Source organism: Spermophilus citellus (assembly GCF_964194105.1).
Source record: "Spermophilus citellus genome assembly, chromosome: 17".
Lineage (NCBI taxonomy): Eukaryota > Metazoa > Chordata > Mammalia > Rodentia > Sciuridae > Spermophilus > Spermophilus citellus.
In genome coordinates, this window is record NC_138199.1 from 73,250,627 (window position 1) to 73,262,698 (window position 12,072).

The following is a 12,072-nucleotide window of genomic DNA, read 5'->3' on the forward strand; positions in this document are numbered from 1 at the left end:
ATTTTATTTTTTTAGTTGTTGATATACCTTTTTTAAAAATTTATTTATATGTGGTGCTGAGAATTGAACCCAGTGCCTTACACATGCCAGGCAAGTGCACTACCACTGAGCCACACAGCCCCAGCCCACTCTAAACACATTTTTAATAGAATATTTCATACATTTTTTTCTGGGAATCCTAACTCAGAACAGCGGGGAGAAATGTCTTTGTCTTCCCAGTCTACCCTTCTCAGTCCTGGAAGGGGGACTTCTGCCAACTGTCATGATGAGAAAGTGTCCTGCCTCTCACCTGGCTCAGGGACCTCTGCACACCCTGACTCTGCCTGGTGGGTCCTAGTGATGGAGAGCAGACCACCCTCACACAGCTTGTAGGAGCAGCAGCGGAACCCTAGTGCTAGGGTTCTGATGCTTTTGATTTAATTCACTGAGGGGGTTCTAGGAGTCTTCCTGTTGAAGCACCTCATTCACATCTTCTTTCCAGACTCTGAGGCCAGTGCACATTATAGCTGAATATGTGCAATTTGCAAAGTGCCTGTGCTGGGGAGGGTGCATGCTTGTAATCCCAGTGACTTGGGAGACTGAGGCAGGAGGATCACAAGTTCAAAACTAGCCTCAGCAACTTAGTGAGGCCTTAAGCAACTTGACAAGACCTTGTCTCAAAAAATAAAAAAGGCTGGGGATGTGGCTAAGTGGTTAAGCACTCCTGGATTTAATCCCCAGTACCAAAAAAGAAAGAAAGAGAAGGAAGGAAGGAATAAATTTTAAAATTAATCAATTACTTCAGAATAGCAGTGAAATATTAGGGCCATGACCCCTATGCAGGGCAGTCAACAGTGGGACTCTCTGAGCATCAGGCTTGGGGCAGGGGAGGCGTGCTCCTCACTCTTCACTAACCAGACCAGCCAAGCATCAGGTTTCTTGGCAGCCATGTCACACCTCAGCTTGGTGTGAGCTTACAACACTTGGTCCACTCTTAGGCCACAGCTGGGTGGTCTCCTTAACCCCAGGAGTGACCCATAGCCCAGGACCATCCATCTCTGAAGGTTTCAGCACTTTGTGTGCGAGGCAGCCCCCCAGGATAGGGGCATTGCATTTTGGTGTGTGCCCCTGTTCCCTCCCTTCCATGAGCTGACAGAGATGCGAGGAGGGTGGGCCAAGGCCAGCCCTTGCTACCTCCAGGCTGACCTGGCTTTCGAGCAAAGCTTTTTGAGCACAACTGTGTGCTGGGGGTGCACATCAAGTTTCTCAGTTGTCATTTACAAGAATTTTCCTTTGAACTTTTTGGGAAATTGGGACATTTTCTAGTCTCCATTTTTTTTGTGTCTTCTCGGATTTTCTGTGTCTTCCAACAGTGGGCCCACCCTGCTCTCATGCAGAGCTCACTGAGTGCCCTCCCAGGCTGAGTATCCACCCTAGGTGCGACTGGCCTCTGCCAATGTGCATTGCCAGTCCTCCACTTTCACCCCACCCTGTCCCCATTAGCCTGTTCGTCCTAAATCGTAGCCTCTGTGCGTCCACTTGTGTCCTCCCCTTGGCTCCTGTTGCCACAGCACCCTGGGGGCAGCAAGGCATGCAGGTGTCTCAGCGTTTGGGGCTGAGCTGTCAACCATGAGCATGGGTGGGAGGATGTTGTCCTGAGAGCCCCCTTAGCTCCTGAGCCAGCCTCCTATGGAGCCATCTGGATATAGGACTGTTTGCTAATTGGTAAAGGTGACAGCAGGGCCATCTGGAGTCTAGTGTTGACCCTGGCATTTACTTAGCAATGAGTCCTTAGATATCTGGTAACACTTCCATAAGCCAGTCATACCCAGGTTCAGAGGGCTCAGCAGTAGACCAGGGCTCAGCAGCTACTCGCTCCCCTCCCCATCTATACAACTCTGCTGGGTCAGGGATGGGGCTGGGACCAGGCTGGAATCTGGGTGACCTACCCCTGAAGCACCCTCCCTGCCCCAGGACCCATTGGGCCCATGAAGAAGGTGCTGGTGGACAGCCCCAAGAACAGGATGCTGCTCATCGAGAACCTACGAGAATCCCAGCCATATCGCTACACCGTGAAGGCACGCAATGGGGCAGGCTGGGGACCTGAGCGGGAGGCCATCATCAACCTGGCCACTCAGCCCAAGAGGCCCATGTCCAGTGAGTGCTGGGAAGGGATGTGCAGGGCAGATGGGGGGACAGGAGGCTGCAGCTGGTGCCCTGACTCACCTCCCCTATCCTGCAGTCCCCATCATCCCAGACATCCCCATTGTGGACGCCCAGGGTGGGGAAGACTATGAAAGCTTCCTTATGTACAGTGATGACGTTCTGCGCTCCCCAGCAGGCAGTCAGAGGCCCAGCGTCTCTGATGACACTGGTGAGTGGGATCCATGAAAGACAGTGGGGGTGATGGGCATGGGGTAGGGCTGTCCCTGGTGTCCAGAGAGTAAAGTGGCCAGCAACTACTGGGCATGGAGGTCAACACTAGAAGTCGCTTCTCAGCCTCAGATATATATCCACAGAGCCCATTATTTGGCACTGGAGACATGGAGAGGACACAGCTATTGTGGCCCACTGCAATCATGTGCACTACCATGTGTGAGAACACACGGATGTCTGCTGGGGGCAGATGCACACAGGCCTGGGCACGTACATGTGGATTATGCACTGGAAATACTGCTTTGTGATCCAAAGGTTAACCTGCTGCGCAGTGGAGTTAGGACTCCTCCCAGAGGCAGGCCTAAGTGAGAGGGGGCAGGCACAGACCTGAGCAGCCACTTCACAGGAGTGGGGCCAGCTGATGAGGCAGAGATGCCCCAGCAGGCTCGATTCTCCTGCTTGACTCCTGGCACAGTATATTGCAAAAAGAGCCCTTAGCAGGGACTCCTGGGTGCAGCTTTAGCTCTGGCTCCACTGTGGGACACACACCTGCTCTGTGCCTGTTGTCTGATCTGTAAAATGGAATGTCAATCATACAATGCCAGGATGGGATCTTCTAGGGAGTATGGTTTTGAGGGTCTACTAACTATTAGTGTCCTGGGGCTTCTGGAACTGTTCCTGGGAGGCTTGCAGTGGAAAGACTACTATTCTTTGCACAGTCTGGAAACTGAAGCTCAGGGCATTTAAGCAACAAGGGAAACCTCACGGCGGGTGACAGGGCCCAGGCTCCATCCACAAGGTCTGTGGCCGGTACCGGTCTTTCCTCCCGAGCTGTGGCCAAAATACACAACCCTATTCGGAATCAGGACAAGGGTTTCTCCTGTCGCCGGGCTTTCCCATCGCTGCAGCACGGGGACACCCAATCCTCTGCCGCTGGCCTGGCTCGGTCCTCCTTGGCGCCACCAACCCCGGCGCCCCCGGCGGTGCCAACGCGGCCCTTCGTTGTTCCCAAGGCGGCGGCTGGAAGTTCGAGCCCCTGCTGGGGGAGGAGCTGGACCTACGGCACGTCACGTGGCGGCTGCCCCCGGAGCTCATCCCGCGCCTGTCGGCCAGCAGCGGGCGCTCTTCTGACGACGGCGGCGCGGGGAGCGCGGCCGGGGAGGGCAGCAGCCGGGCCCGCAGCGCGACGCCCCGGCCCCCTGGAGGTGACCACCTTCCTGGGCTGCGCACGGCCTGTGCCGGCTCGTTTGCGCCTGCCGGCTGGGACCTGGGGCCGCCACTTGCTGCCCCAGGGCCCCAGCTTCGGCCAGGCTGCTCATCAAGATGCCAGGCCAGGCCAGGGGCCTGCAATTGTGTGCACACAGCACCGGGTAGCCAAGGGATGCCCAGGGCAGGCATTTGGGCGCCCCCGGAGGCAGGACAGGAAGTGATTCTCATGATGCCTACCCCAACTGGGACAGCCAGCTTCAGAAACTTGTGTCAGGGGAAGACCCTCAGGGACCTCCAGGATTTGAGGACAGGCCTTGGGCTCTCCTGGAAGGCCAGGCAGGTCCCAAGCTGGGTTGGCTGTGCTCTGATAATCCATAGCACAGAGCTAGAGGACATGTGGCCTTCTGGACTCCTCTGGGGACATAGGGGCCCTAACATGGTAGTTTGGGGGAGATTGGTGGTATTTTATTCCCAGGCTCCCCAGAGGGAAGGGAACCCCAGGAATCCTCAGGGCCACATCCTGCCCCTTAGGCCTCCAGGTCTGGTGCAGGTCTGACTGACCGACCCTCTCTCCTCCTGCAGAGCACCTGGTGAATGGTCGAATGGACTTTGCCTTCCCAGGCAGTGCCAACTCCCTACACAGGATGACAGCGGCCAATGCCACCTATGGCACCCACCTGAGCCCACATCTGCCCCACCGTGTGCTGAGCACCTCCTCCACCCTCACTCGGGACTACCACTCACTGACCCGCACACAGCACTCACAGTCGTCCACACTGCCCAGAGACTACTCCACCCTCACCTCCCTCTCCTCCCAGGGTGAGCAACCTCAACCAATCCTGCCTTGCCTGTTCATCACCTCCATTCCAGCTCCTGGAGGATTGGGCCGCTGGCCCCCACTGCCCACCCTCCACATCCTGTCCCTCTCACTCCTTGTTTTGTCCTGCCCTAGGCCTCCCTCCCATCTGGGAAGACGGGAGGAGCAGGCTTCCGCTGTCCTGGGCCCTGGGGTCCTGGAGTCGGGCTCAGATGAAGGGGCTCCCCCCGTCCAGGGGCTCACGAGATTCTATAATCCTGGCTGGGCAGCCAGCAGCACCCTTCTGGGGCCCAGGTAGTTCCGGGGTGGCCATCCTGTCTCTGTGGCTGTCCTGCTCCATCTGCCATTCATCACAGCCGCTGCCTGTGCCCATCCACCACCTTGGCCTCATTCCATTCACAGGATCCTGCCCTCCCAGAGGAGCTAACCCCTGCCCCACACTCATCAGCGCTGATGCCTAACATGGCCTCTGTCCTGCCAGGGTGTGGCCTGGGGTGGGTCAAGGAGAGCGGGCCCTGCCAGCTAAGCAGGGAGCAAGGTGGGAGGTGGCAGACTCAGAGGGCTGACCCTCTTTCATCATAGGCAGGGTCTGTAACTAATCCAAGGACCCATGGAAGGTTCTGGGTACAAGCTGCCTGGCTACCTGAGGGGGTAGAATTGTGACAGCAGGAAGATCCCAGCTCCTTCCCCTGACTGTGATGTCCTGTCTCCAGATTCTCAAGGTGCTATGGGTGTGCCTGACACACCCACCCGCCTTGTGTTCTCCGCCCTGGGACCCACATCTCTGAAAGTGAGCTGGCAGGAGCCTCAGTGTGAGCGCCTGCTGCTGGGCTACAGTGTGGAGTACCAGCTGCTGAATGGCGGTGAGGCGGGGCTGTTGCTGCCTGCAGGGGTGGGGACCTTCCAGGCCTGGGCCCATGCTGAGCACCCCAGTGGGGTCAGGAACCTACCCAAGGCTTTGTGCATGAGCCCACCTCCAGTCTTCTTGAGGGTCTCACTCCATTCCCCTTCGTTCCCTCACCTGAGGTCTCATCCATCTCCCTGCGCGCCTCTGCCTATTTCCTCTGCTAGGTTTCCCCTAACAAGGCCTCACGGACCAAGGCCTTCCCTGGTGTGTGTGACCTCTGTGGGAACTAGGCAGTGGCACGACCTAGATCCCTGACAAGGGTGTAGAATGGGTGGGACTGCAGGCTCCAACTCATCTCTTGTATAGTGCACAACCTTAACAACCAATCTTATCACACTGTACCCCCCCACAGGCAGCCCTGGGTCAATGCTGACCAGATATTGATGGCAGCCTAGGGAATTGGGGATCAGGACAGGGTTGGGGTAAAGCTGCTCTGCTGTCTGCCCTCACCCAACCTCCAGGTGAGCTACACAGGCTCAACATCCCCAACCCTGGCCAAACTTCTGTGGTGGTGGAAGACCTCCTGCCCAACCACTCCTATGTGTTCCGTGTGCGGGCCCAGAGTCAGGAGGGCTGGGGCCGAGAGCGTGAGGGTGTCATCACCATTGAATCACAGGTGCACCCGCAGAGCCCACTCTGCCCCCTGCCAGGTGAGTGGTCCCCCACAGCTGCCACCATGCCCACCATACTCCCACACACTGACATTCTCTCTGCTGCCTCCAGGATCTGCCTTCACTCTGAGCACCCCCAGTGCCCCAGGCCCATTGGTGTTCACTGCCCTGAGCCCCGATTCACTGCAGCTGAGCTGGGAGCGGCCACGGAGACCCAATGGTGACATCCTCGGCTATCTGGTGACCTGTGAGATGGCCCAAGGAGGAGGTACTGCCCACCCTGAGGCTAGGGGTGGCTGTGGAGTAGTGGAGAAAGGACCACAGGAACTGAAGACATCCTCCCATGCAGGGCCAGCCACTACATTCCGGGTGGATGGAGACAACCCTGAGAGCCGGCTGACCGTGCCTGGCCTCAGTGAGAACGTGCCCTACAAGTTCAAGGTTCAGGCCAGGACTACCGAGGGCTTCGGGCCAGAGCGTGAAGGCATCATCACCATTGAATCCCAGGATGGAGGTGGGGCATCTCTTCTTTACCCCAACTCTTCTCTGGTCACGCCTTCTCCTGCCATCCCCTAACAGGCCAATCTCCCCTCTCCAGGTCCCTTCCCACAGCTGGGCACCCATTCCGGGCTCTTCCAGCACCCACTGCAAGGCGAGTACAGCAGCATCACCACCACCCACACCAGCACCACTGAGCCCTTCCTAATGGGTGAGTTACCACCAGGAGGCGGGGATCCTGGCCCCCAGGAGCATAGCCAACATGGAAGGGCAGGGACCACGCAGCATCCTTCAAACTTCTTCTCCCACAGATGGACTGACCCTGGGGTCCCAGCACCTAGAGACAAGTGGCTCTCTCACCCGGCACGTGACCCAGGAATTTGTGAGCCGGACACTGACTACCAGTGGAACCCTCAATGCCCAGGTGGACCAACAGTTTTTCCAAACATGACCCACCAACCTCACCAGTGTTCTGGAACCTGGGCCCCCTCCCTGCCTCCTCTCCCCAGCACTCCCTCAGCTACTCTATCCTTGGACCCCACCCTGGGGCCCAGCCCCACCTTCATGCTGACCACAGAGCCAGCACCTCTTGCCATAGAGCAGGGGCCAGGTATCCTATAGGAAGCATGAAGGGGGCAGAGGTCTCAGAAGGCCCTTTGGCTGTCCCTGCCCCACGCTGGCCCAAACTTATTTGTAACCAAAGAGCTGGGACCAGGACAAGGACCCAGCCTTTGTTCTGCACTAAATAAAAAATTTTGCTACTGCTTGATTCTGTCCTATCTGTTCCTCAGGAGCCCCAAAAGTGCCAGCCGGACAGAGCAGTGATTCTGACAACCTCCCCTTCTCTGACCCCTAAGCACATACCCACCTCTAGAAGCAGGAGGGTACCACTGTCAGAGGCATGTTTATTAAGCACCCAAATGAGGAAGGTGGGGCCAGACACAGAGCTGCATGACCTGCCACCTCGGCCCATGCTTGCATATGCTGTCCAGAGGTGCCTCACAGGCACAACACCTTGGCTCCATCAGCAGCCTGGGAGAGGTAGAAGGTGGCAGTACCACTGTACTGCTCCTGGGGGAGAGATGAGCAGTCTGATCGATGGGGGAACCCTGGGAATCCACCTCTCCTGCCCTCCAAGGCTCTGGTGCTTACCAACCTGTATGTGCTGCATGGTGCGGGAAGCAGCAGAGGCCTCCAGCAGTGTCACTGTGCAGCCACCAAAGCCACCACCTGTCATGCGACTGCCATAAACCCCAGGCACAGACAGTGCAGCCTCAACCAGTTGGTCCAGCTCAGAGCAGCTCACCTCATAGTCATCCCTGCAGACGATATAGAAGAGGTCAGCCTGGGACCCACCAGTGCCCAAGAGGTGCAGGCTGCCCTAGGGCCTCACCTGAGTGAGTAGTGACTCTCCACCATGAGGCGGCCAAAGGCTCTGTAGTCCCCGCGGCTCAAGGCAGCTGCTGCCTGGGCTGTGCGCCGGATCTCACCCACCACGTGCCGTGCCCGGCGGAAGCCCTCCTTGCTCACCAGCTCTCTGCCAGCTAGGGAGGAACAGCAATCAGCAGTCCCACCTCCCACTCCTGAGGGCCCCAGGGTTGTCAAAGAGGGCCCTGCTAGGCAGGACAAGGCTGATTACCCCAGGCCTGGCTCTGAAGAGCTCGCACATCTCAGAGCCTCCCCTCCTCACTGAAAAATGGGACAATTGTATCATTTTGTCACTCAAGGAGCAGGGAGGACTGCAGGAGACTGCACAGGGCTTCCTGCAGGGAGCTGGCCTGGTAGGTACTCAATAATCAGCTGTTTAAGCACCAAACTCCCACCTGGACTCTTGGGGCTTTAAAGGTGAGTAGAGGGGCTGGGGATGTGACGCAAGTGGTAGCGCGCTCGCCTGGCTTGTGTGCAGCCCGGGCTCGATCCTCAGCACCACATACAAAGATGTTATGTCTGCCAAAAAACTAAAAATAAATATTAAAAAAAAAAATTCTCTCTTAAAAAAAAAAAAGGTGAGTGGAACACAGTGCAACCTTCAAGAGGACACAAAAGCTGGACAGAGTGACACACGCCTATAATCCCAAAGGGCTTGGGAGGCTGAGGCAGGAGGATTGGGAGTTCAAAGCCAGCTTCAGTAATGAGGCCCTAAACAATTTAGCAAGAACCTGTCTCTAAATAAAAAAGTCTTTTTTTTTTTTGGTATCAAAGATTGAACTCAGGGGCACTCAGCCACTGAGCCACATCTCCAGCCCCATTTTGTATTTTATTTAGAGACAGGGTCTCACTGAGTTGCTTAGCACCTCACCATTGCTGAGGCTGGCTTTGAACTCATGATCCTCCTGCCACAGCCTGCTAAACTGCTGGGATTATAATCTTTTTAAAAAAGATGGAGATGTGACTCAGTAGTAAAGCACCCTGTGTTCAATCTTGGTACCCCTCACTTTCTCCTGCCAAAAAAAAAAAAAGAGGATGCAAAAAAGCAATCTTAAGATTTCAAGGATGGGGCTGGAGATGTGGCTCAAGCGGTAGCGCGCTTGCCTGGCATGCGTGCGGCCCGGGTTCGATCCTCAGCACCACATACAAACAAAGATGTTGTGTCTGCCGAAAACTGAAAAATAAATATTAAAAAAAAAAAAAAAAGATTTCAAGGAGGGCTGGGAGTGTTAATTCAGTGGTAGAGCACCTGCCTGGCACATGTGGGGCCCTGGTTTTCAGCCAGCACACGCCCATAATCCCAAAGACTTGGGAGGCTAAAGCAGGAGGATCAAAAGTTCAAGGCTAATCTCAGCAACTTAGTAAGACCCTGTCTCAAAGGAAATTTTTTTTTAAAGGGTTGAGGATATAGCTCAGTGGCAGAGCACCCCTGGGTTCAATCCCTAGCACTGAAGGGATAAAAAGAAAAATGATTTTAAGCATCCGTGATGAGGCTGGAGCCCTAGACTTGCAGTGCTTTGGGGGAAGAGGGCAGAGCATGACAAATGGCCCTGAAAATCAGCAGAGTAAAGGCCATAAGAGAGCAGCAGGGAGCCCAGCCATATTTAGAAAAGACTGATGTTCTCACCCTCCAGCTCCTCCAGCCGCACCTCCCGAAGGCTCTCCTTGCCCAGTGCCCTGGACACTTCTTCACACTGGCGTCGTCTCAAGGGGTACTCGCTGGAACCCAGGGAATGGCGGACGTTGGAATTAGTGATGAGCACGGCCAGCTTGGGGTCTGACAGTGGCACCAGGCTTGTCTCCAGGGACCTAGTGTGGAGTTGGATTAGGGAAGATGACAAGGCCAAGATCTGCTTGCCAGGCCAGGCAGTAGGCATGCTCCACCTAGGAACTCCTGATTATGAGGTGGGAGGGTAGAAGGGGAGCCCCTGACCTGCAGTCAATGAGCAGCGCGTGGCCTTTCTGCCCCAGCAGTGCGATGAGCTGATCCATGATGCCACAGGGCACCCCTGCAAAGCTGTGCTCGGCCCGCTGACACACCTGGGCCCGGGCAACTATTGCCCCCGAGTCTGTGGCATAGGGTGAAGTAGGGAAGCCGGGGCCCAGGAGGAACACAAGAAGTGGCCACATAGGAGCAGCAGTAGCTCCAATGACACTCTGTGGAGACTCCCCACTCCCCCTCCCTAAACCACAACATGGGAAGAGTTCTGACCAGAGACTCAGGCAAGGAGGGCTGGGCTGGGGCTAGGGCCTATGTGGTACCTGGGCAGAGTTGCTGGAGGAAGGTGTACGTGGCCACTTCCAAGGATGCGGAGCTGGACAGCCCACCCCCCAGGGGCACTGAGCTGACCACCACTGCACTGAAGCCAGGGATGGGGGAAGCTGCAGTAGAAAGAATGGTGATGTTAAGATGGACTGCTAGAAGGATGGACACAGGAAGAGCATGTGTCCTTATAGGAAGGAAGGAAGCCTGGTAGCCACTTCTAGGACATGTCTCTCAATTGTTAGGCCACCAACCTGCTGGTGCCAAAGAGCCTACTACCCTCCATCTTCTGGCCATCTGAGGTTACTGGAACAATCTTTCTAGTTATCCTCTTGATTTAGGACTAGCAAATTGGGGTTTGATTCCTGGCTCCTCTAATCATGTAAAAGGAAACCCAGGGCAAGTTCTGGAACTTCTTAGGGCATCAGTTTTCTCATTGATACGGTAGGGTATTCCTCCTTGCAAGCTTTCCCCAGTGTATTAGACAGGTTAATGGACTTGTGGCTGTAAGGTGACAATCCTACTGGCAACATAAATTTGACCTACTATCCTAGTGGCAGCATGAATTTGACCCATGCCTGGGCCCCATACCTGGGTAGTGCTGAATCACTCCCTTGACATAATTGGCCCATCGGGGAGTCCCAGGCTCCAGTGACCGGTGGACTGTGGGCAGTGGAAACTGCAGCCGCTGGGGCTCATCAGCATCTTTAGAGGTGGTGAGGAGAGAGACAAGCCCATCTGTTCGGGGGCTGCCTACCAGCAGGGTCACCAGCTCCAATGCCTGAAAGAAGAGATAGGAGTATGTGGAGCTTATACCAGCAAATGGAATAAGCCTCTCCAGAGACACCCTCCAACTACACGGACTCCAGCCAAGGTTCTGCCCCCTGGGACACACAGGGAGGTGGAGGGAACCAGCTCAACTTGAAGGGAATGAGGTGTGGCTCAAGGAGGAGCCTGAGTGCAGAGCTGGCCTTAGGGGCTTGGAGTTCCGGCCCCTGGGTATTCAGAGGTGGAGCCAGCAGCAGCAGGAATGCAAACCTGGACTCTGCCCTGAGCAAGGGCTCCCAGCTGCAGGGAAAGAGGGAGGGAGAGAGCTAGCTCAAAAGGAAAACAGGATCAAAGGGGCTCCACGCCTTCCCATTTGGGGATGACCTCCAGAAGGATGCGGATGGATTTGCTTTAACTACTCACTTCCCAAGCTGCAGGGTGGGACTGAGAGCCCAGGTTAAGAGCTGAAAGGTAACACTCAAGGTCACATACCAAGAACCAGCTGTGAGACCCTGAGCAGATCCCCAACCCTTTCTGGGTTGGCTTCCTCCTTTGTAACCGGAATGGGCTGGGCCAGAGGCTGAGGGGCTCCATTTGCCCAGGCCTATGGTTTTGGCCTCACCGAGGCCAGAAGCCGGAAGTGTTCCCCTTCTACCTGCTACTTAGGGCCCAAATTTGAAGGGGAACACGCCCCCCGGCTGAGGTCCAGGACTAGCAATCCCCAGAAGGCGGTCTTGGGTGAAGAGGTGCCCGCGTACCCTCTCCTGTCTGCGTCTGTCTCTCTTCGCACGTGAAAAACTGTCTGTCCCAGGGTCTCCCGCGTGCGCGACTCCCACTCCGCTGCCCGCCCCACATTCCAGCGGGAGAGAGCGCGTCCCTGAGCCCCAGCCGCCCGCCCTTCTCCGCGGCGGGGCAGCGGGCCCGGGGCTCCCCCTGCACAGCCCCTCACCATAGGCAACACCAGGCCCTGGTTGTAGTCCGTGTGTTCCCCGATGAGGTTGACGCGGCCCGGCGCCGACACGGCCAGCTCGGGCTCGGCCCCGAACTCCTCGCGGAAGGCTCGCCGGGCCTCGGCCAGCAGCTCCTGGACCTGGGGCGGTCTCGAAGCAGCCATGACGCTGGTCTGCAGTTCGGCGCGCCGCAGCGCGGGATGCTGGGGGTGGGGCCTCGCATTCCTGCCCGACGCCCCGCCCCCGGGTCGCTTGGCCCCGCCCCC

General features: G+C 56.6%; 2 protein-coding genes across 5 annotated transcripts in view; one reads left to right on the top strand and one right to left on the bottom strand.

The window, feature by feature from the left end:
* Nucleotides 1-7,163, top strand: part of ITGB4 (integrin subunit beta 4) — a 33,361-nt gene extending 26,198 nt beyond the window's left edge. Inside the window, exons 31-41 of one of the 4 annotated variants that reach the window (XM_081271155.1) lie at nucleotides 1,954-2,136; nucleotides 2,222-2,353; nucleotides 3,369-3,560; nucleotides 4,147-4,383; nucleotides 4,517-4,675; nucleotides 5,095-5,244; nucleotides 5,750-5,938; nucleotides 6,012-6,167; nucleotides 6,249-6,413; nucleotides 6,498-6,608; nucleotides 6,709-7,163. In XM_081271155.1, coding sequence (XP_081127281.1) covers nucleotides 1,954-2,136; nucleotides 2,222-2,353; nucleotides 3,369-3,560; nucleotides 4,147-4,383; nucleotides 4,517-4,675; nucleotides 5,095-5,244; nucleotides 5,750-5,938; nucleotides 6,012-6,167; nucleotides 6,249-6,413; nucleotides 6,498-6,608; nucleotides 6,709-6,848 — 1,814 coding nt within the window. In that variant the 3' untranslated portion in view covers nucleotides 6,849-7,163. The remainder of the gene's footprint in view (nucleotides 1-1,953; nucleotides 2,137-2,221; nucleotides 2,354-3,368; nucleotides 3,561-4,146; nucleotides 4,384-4,516; nucleotides 4,676-5,094; nucleotides 5,245-5,749; nucleotides 5,939-6,011; nucleotides 6,168-6,248; nucleotides 6,414-6,497; nucleotides 6,609-6,708) is intronic. The other 3 variants (XM_081271156.1, XM_081271157.1, XM_081271158.1) reach the window with 3 other exon arrangements.
* A 119-nt stretch (nucleotides 7,164-7,282) lies between these two features.
* GALK1 (galactokinase 1) lies at nucleotides 7,283-12,072 on the bottom strand. Its single transcript, XM_081271161.1, has 8 exons — nucleotides 11,806-12,072; nucleotides 10,680-10,869; nucleotides 10,088-10,207; nucleotides 9,759-9,894; nucleotides 9,453-9,634; nucleotides 7,791-7,941; nucleotides 7,554-7,716; nucleotides 7,283-7,468 (listed from the first exon to the last, which is right to left on the bottom strand). Exons 1-8 carry the CDS (start codon nucleotides 11,968-11,970, stop codon nucleotides 7,397-7,399), a joined length of 1,179 nt encoding a protein of 392 aa, XP_081127287.1. The 5' UTR covers nucleotides 11,971-12,072; the 3' UTR covers nucleotides 7,283-7,396.

Coding starts and splice junctions, on each gene's coding strand:
- GALK1 (XM_081271161.1), bottom strand. CDS start 11,970: ATGGCTGCTTCGAGACCGCCCCAGGTCCAGGAGCTGCTGGCCGAGGCC. Junction 9,635..9,758: donor GCGCTGCTCATTGACTGCAG/GTCAGGGGCTCC, acceptor ACTCCACACTAG/GTCCCTGGAGACAAGCCTGG. Junction 7,469..7,553: donor GCACCATGCAGCACATACAG/GTTGGTAAGCAC, acceptor TCTCTCCCCCAG/GAGCAGTACAGTGGTACTGC.